Consider the following 7,191-nt stretch of genomic DNA (forward strand, 5'->3'; position numbering starts at 1 on the left):
GTGAAAATCTTTGAGCAGATTGTTTACCATAAATTACTCTTTGGTATTATGTCATCAAACTTTCTGGAACGATGATAGATAAAATTTTAATGATGACATAAGTACGGTAATAGAAATCATGATGATACTGAAAAAATATCGATAATGAGACTACTACTAATAGTATAGATAACAAAAATCATTATATCATTATAAGATTTTACCGTACTGTAGTGGATATCCTTAACAATTTTATATATCTACGAGTCTTATCGTCCGGCAGTGTAAAGTCTACGGGTTTCTCGCGCCATATTCGATTTCAACGCCATCCATGTGTGCAACTATTTCCTTCCTGTGCGCGAGACGAAGATGCAGCAGTATTCCCAGTGCCTATTAGGGGCTATTAAGAGGGGAAGCTGCCTTGATTTATGCCCTGAAGTCCCAGATGCCTAGAGAACTGAAGCTATATGTTGAAAATACCCGAACTTTTATTTTTTATATACCTTTACCTTTTGAGTCTCTTATAACCATGAATATTTCTTTTACCAAGAACCCTCCACTAATTTTAATTGGTTATTGAAGCCCCACAATAGTCTAAGGAGTGTATGAGAGTATATCCGACAAGAAATACATATAAAGTAACTTTAAAATACGTAAGATGCACCCCTTGTCTAAACCTTCCTTGTGACCTGGGTTCAAATAGCCAACCTTCCTCCAAGAAAGGAAGGAAGGAGACACCCCGGATTAGGTTGTTCTCTCCTCTCTTTTTTGTGACTTGTATTGGATCTACTGTGATATGTCGTGAGAAGGTAACTAACTATAACTGGCAACTCGAGATGAGTTTATAATCGAGTCTGATAGGACTTATGAACTGGTTCTTTTATTTTTATTGAAATTCCCATTTTATGATTTTATAATTCGTGGAGTGGTTTCCCGGATGTTCCGTGTGTAAGCGGAATGTTTTGTCTGTTGTGATTTTATTCTAGTAAAATATACTTTAAAAAAATCCTACACTTTCAATAGGTAACTTCTAATATGATCCGAGGATCATATTAGAAGTTACCTATTGACAAACTTCGTTGGTCTGTGTGAAACTTTAAGTTTTCTGATATGAACTTGCTTAGTAAAATATTGATATCTTAAAAGGATAGTCTTAATTGAAATCCTTTACACGTGGTGAAATTCCCGTGATCGTCCTCCGCGCTCAGGTTACGTTATTAGCATTCTTTGTCTCGCTGTATACACATCATACATAACACACACTCCATCACGTATACTTTTCTATCCCTCCTTTCCACACTTCTTGCCACACGATTATCTTCCCATCAAAAATCCTCGTTTCCGTACGTATTAAACGGGTGGTGGCAGACGCTATCATTTTGCAAATCTTTTGACGGTGTAGACAAAGAGATATATATAGAGGAGATACAGGCGTGAAGACAGACGTAAGCCACAGTACCACTGGTAATAGTAGCGGTGACGCCACGAAATATTTTATTTCGGAAATAAATCGAGTAATTAAACGGGTCTGTAAGGTATATGATATGCCATTTATATGATAACCTCATCATAACACAAGTAAGAATTAGAAACAAAGATGGTACCAGGGGGATGACAATGCCATACAACAACGGTAAAGATATTAGTTTTCAACATGTAATTCACATGTTTGTTATTGTGTTATCTAACTTCGATAGTGGAAATCTGTCAATTTTTCTTATTCATAAACGGAAAAGTGCCACTTACCGGTTGAAAAACGACCCAAAAATTTCGGTTTTAAATCTTTTAACGGTACTGTGACGCTGGTGGCCCAAATTCTGTTAATAATGATGTTGGAAATAAAGACAATAGAAAAAAAAAAGAACTTTGGGAATAACGATAGTAATAACGACAATGTTAATATCATCAATTACAATGAATATTATGAGGATGATGATAGTGAAAATAATGATAATAAAGATAATGAAAGATGAAGATGATAATGACTTTAATATGAATTATGTAAAAATTGATGTTAATAATGGTTATTAAAACCCGACCTAAAAGAAAGCTGTTCTTGCAAAAACATTTCGCACAAAATAGCGTTCCTATAACATGACCGTTGCTATTTTTTGAATATCCGAAGCAAAATGTTTGCAAAAACAGTGTACCAAAAGAGTATAAACCCAACAAACCTTAGAAATGTTTTAATTTATTTGTTGTACATTTTTTTAACATGGGAAGAAGATAGCGGCCTTATGCGGAAAGTTTTTTTTTGTTTTTTTTTGTTTTTTAATGTGTGTGTGTGTGTGTGTGTGTGTGTGTGCCTGCGACTGCATTTTGTCTTGGCGATGTCTTTGTCTTGGAAGTATTAAAGATATATTTGTAAAGATTTTGTTTCGTTATCAGTGTGAGCGAATTACTTCGTGACAGAATCAAAAATATATAATTACCGTTTGATATGGTGACACCAAACTTGATGATAAAGCAAATAATAATGATGACAGTGGTAATGCTGATGATATAAATAGTAGAAATACTTTTCCTTTTTTCCCCTCCTCTCCTTTTTCTTTTCCACCTCCTCTTCCTCTCTTTTCATTCATCTTTTTCTTTAGTTACCAATGGGAGATCAGGATCAAAAATGTCTTTCAAAACTGAGCTTCTGTATTCTTCCGCGAGGAATTTTGTGTCTGCGATTGACGGTTACTATGTTAATGAAAGTGCTGGTTATGGTCCAACTACTAATACCAATATTGATAAACAAAATTATTACAACAACAGGAATAGTAAGAAACCTAGAACACTAACAATATAGATAATAATAGTGATGGTGACATAAATAATGAAAATAACCATCACAACTAATGAAAACAATACAATTAATAGTAATATTAACTAAACTACCACAACTGCTACTACTAATGATACTGATAAGAAACGTTAGGAGCAATGCCATTGGAAAGTGAATAATAAGAGCATGCATACTTCGCAGGTCCATGAATGAAAGGTCTCCGTTGGCAATATCAATACAGACGCAATAAGTAAACACGGAGATCAACGAATGAAGCAGTTTCGGCCAGTGCTTCGGTCGGACAAGTCCTCTCGTCCACTCGTGAAGGTAAAATGTGTTATTTTTTTTCTTGGTTTCTGTTAAGTAAAGGGTCTTTTGAGGAGGGTTTATGGAGAGCAAACTAATACAGAATAACGAAGGGGAAGAGGAAGGAAACGCTGTTATACCGAAGGGAAATTTCGCTGAAAAAGCAATGAAGCGAAAAGGTCTTCGGGACACGAGTGTGTTTCTGTAATCTTTCCTTCATTTTTTTTTTTTTTGTTATAAAATATATATTTGTAAGCTAGAATTGCTTTCACATATTTTATGAGATAAGGAAAAGGAAGAAGAAATGAAACAAAAATAGTTAATGGGGAATTTATAGCAGAGAAGCAGTATGTGTATTTTTTTTTTTTTTTTTTTTTAAATCTCAACACGTGATTTGTTATAAGTTGTCCGCGGCATTTGGACATCAAGCTCTTACACACACACATGCACATACACACACACACAAACACAAACACACACAGATATCTATCTATCTATCTATCTATCTATCTATATATATATATATATATATATATATATATATATATATATATATATATATATATATATATATATATACATGTATATACACACACACACACACACACACACACACACATATATATATATATATATATATATATATATATATATATATATATAATATTGGTTGGTATCTTTACTCCGTAACTTTCAGGGATATTTTTTTCTCTTTTGATAATCCTGAGGTCCAGTTGGTATAACTAGCTTGTAGCACCCAAGTCATTAGTACACATGTTAAGCCAGAAAAAGGCCAATTAACCATTTCCATATGGCCCAAAGAACACATACACACGAATAGCTCTAGTACTATGGTAAGGGGCACCTTTATCCCTGGTTTAACCACGTGCAACCCAGAAAGTCATTGCAAACACTTAAATACCACATTACGAAACTTTATTACAGATTTCAGCGATTTAGTTAAGAAAACATTTCAAATCGTCCGTTTCAGTAACAGCCATGACTGTGTTCGGTTTCGTGGTGGTGTTCTTCGTGGCACAGGCTTTGGCTATGCAACACAGCACATGGTTCAGAGCCGGTAAGTGAGGCTCATCTCATTACGTTGTATTGTTTCCAGTAAACGACTTACAGAGGAGATTTGTATATGTTCAGTTAAACTTATTTGAACATGCGTTTTGCATAGTTAATCTTGATGAATGACCTTTATTTTCTCTCTTCCTTTACTAATCCGGTCAATTGATTGCCTAATTGATAAACAAATAAAGTCCAAATTCTCACAATTAACCACTATGGACATTCTTGCATACGGGTTTTGATTTGAAAAATACCGCATTTGATTATTGATAGATATCATTCTTGGACAAATCATATATGATTCACATAATCTGATGTTACATAATGTAAATAATCAAATTTTATTAACGATGAAGAGTGATGAAAAAAAAAAGAAATAGAAGAAATCATTACATCAATATCTAATCATTACCATGCAAGAATTCGTTCATTATTATAAACGTTTCTCGCCCGAAGCCTAGACGTAAAATTTTGAGAGAAGCGAAAGGAAACAAAAGACTAACGCATCTGCGGAATTCTACGCTCACTTTTTTTTTCCCTCTTTCAGGCAATGACGTCAGGTTCGTAAGGAGCGGGACTGTGATCAGCGTGATCGAAAGGAGGGTCATTCAGTGCGGTGCCGCTTGTGCCATCGAGGAGGACTGCGTCTCCTTTAATTACCAGGGTACGTTTTGAATTATGAGAGAGAGAGGGGAGAGAGAGAGAGAGAGAGAGAGAGAGAGGAGGGGAGAGAGAGAGAGAACTATATATATATATATATGTGTGTGTGTGTGTGTGTGTGTGTGAAATGAAATGAAACTAAATATCTAAACAACGCAAGAGATGTATTTGACGCGTTTCGACGGAGGTCTTCCCTCTCTCTCTTTTGAAAAAGACCTCCGTCGAAACGCGTCAAATCCACCTTTTGCGTTGTTTAGATATTCAGTCTCATTCCTTCCCTTTTTTCATGTATATGTATATATATATATATATATATATATATATATATATATATATATACATATACATACATACATATATATGTATATATATATATACACACATATATGTACATATATATACATATATGTGTATATATATACATATATGTATATATATATATATACATATATATATATATATATATATATATATATATATATATATATATATATATATACGCATACACATACATACATACATACACATATGTATATATATATATATATATATATATATATATATATATATGTATATATATACATACACATATGTATATATATACATATATATATGTATAATGTATATTTATGTTGATATATGCATATATTTATGTGTATATACGTATAGAGAGAATAAAGAAAGGAAATAACTAAAAAAAAGGAAGAGGAAGGACAGAGTAATGGCCACCTGATATGAATATTATTTGATTATTGTCACGGCGACAATGTCAGTATAATCTACGATTTCAGATTCAATTTAAAAAGGGGAGGTGAAAATATAATGATTAAAGTAAATTAGACAGTAAATTGAATTTGGCAATCATATAACAGTAAATGGAAAGTCAAGAGTAGCAACGTCCTCATGTGCTCAAGGTAGGTAATTATTGGAATATAAACAGTGATTTAGAGGACCCCCCCCCCCCAAGAAAAAAAAAAATCTGACTCATAAAATAATACGATGTCCTACTAAAAGTATTTTGAATAATTTCAACTGAGAAGCCGTGAAGTTAATATTCGAAGAATAATCCTGTTCTTTACAGTTATTTTCGTTTTATTAAATCAAATATACAATAAAAGGAAATCATTGTTTGTTCATGACCTGTTCATTGATATTGCCATAGGGAGAACCTAGTCAAACTCACGTACCATAAGGCCGCAAAATCACACTACGTATTTTTTTTTCTTTTTTTTAAATAAAAGTTAGAAATTTTCCTCAGGGGATCTTCCTAAAACTAGGCCTCTGACTGGTAGCAGTGTTAATAAAACCCATAAAAGCAATAAGTACAAGTATAAGTCTTTTTTAATCAAATTTAGTCTGTACATATACATGTGTATATATATATGTGTATGTATGTGTGTGTGTGTGTGTGTGTGTGTGTGTGTGTGTGTGTGTGTGTGTATGTATGTGTGTGTATCCCTCTAGCTTTCCTTCTCTTTTTCCCTCTCTCGCTGCTAGGTATTTTTATCACCGCATACATAGAACACATTTCTTTCTATAAACTTCGACAAATGTCCCTACAAACGGATCTGTCCAATCTCATGAACATAGATGACACCCAACGATAAACAGAACCCCTTTTCTAACAGCCCTTGATCACCAGTGCGAGCTGTTGAGTGCCGTTCCGCCCTCGCTCTCGGACTCCGAAATGGTGGCGAGTCCGAGCTGGTCCTTCTACACCATCAATGTTCCTGCCGATGTGAGTCTTGATTGCTGTGCATGTATTAACCCATTGATTGCTTACGGGTGGCATGTCATACATGACGCAGGAGCTCTGGTCTGACGACAGTCGTCATGACGTACATAACGTTCGGGGATTTTGGATCATTGTGTTATTTTATTGAGTAAAGAGTGAGTGATGATGGCAATTGCAGTCATGATTACTAATATAATATTAAGCAAAATGGGTTTCACTTTACATCCAAAACCTAGATGGCACTATTTTCTTCCAGCACCAACAGGAGAGAGAGCCTTGAATGGCACCCATCTCTAATAAACACTATCTTTATAGAGCGATGGCACATAGCAATTTGCCGACCTATACCTCCAAAATACCGCAGATGGAGGATGTGCAAGCGGAATGAGAAGAGGAAGGTGACTCAAACCATGCCCAGTGTGCCCCTGTGCCAGTAGGGATGCCTTTTATTGTGGCACTCACAGGCATAAGCACACGTTTCCTTCCTCTTCTCTAGTTCTTCATGTTATCTTCATTGTGGATGGTTATATGCTTCGTATTCGTTTATGACAGTACATGAATACGAAAAAATATATTTTTTTCCTCATAAAACAGCAATACTTCTATCACATTGAGTATAAAGAAAATAATGAGCTGATGTGGACCATAAACAACAATCTTAATCAAC

The 7,191-nt window shown here is 34.4% G+C and overlaps 1 protein-coding gene across 1 annotated transcript; it reads left to right on the forward strand.

The window, feature by feature from the left end:
- Positions 1-4,054: 4,054 nt before the first annotated feature.
- Positions 4,055-6,657, forward strand: LOC147469534 (uncharacterized). Its single transcript, XM_086549118.1, has 3 exons — positions 4,055-4,133; positions 4,677-4,793; positions 6,418-6,657. Exons 1-3 carry the CDS (start codon positions 4,055-4,057, stop codon positions 6,609-6,611), a joined length of 390 nt encoding a protein of 129 aa, XP_086405244.1. The 3' UTR covers positions 6,612-6,657.
- Positions 6,658-7,191: the final 534 nt, after the last annotated feature.

The sequence above is a fragment of the Penaeus japonicus genome, unplaced genomic scaffold, assembly GCF_977035675.1.
Source record: "Penaeus japonicus unplaced genomic scaffold, GWHDUDI00000001_assembly GWHDUDI00000021, whole genome shotgun sequence".
Lineage (NCBI taxonomy): Eukaryota > Metazoa > Arthropoda > Malacostraca > Decapoda > Penaeidae > Penaeus > Penaeus japonicus.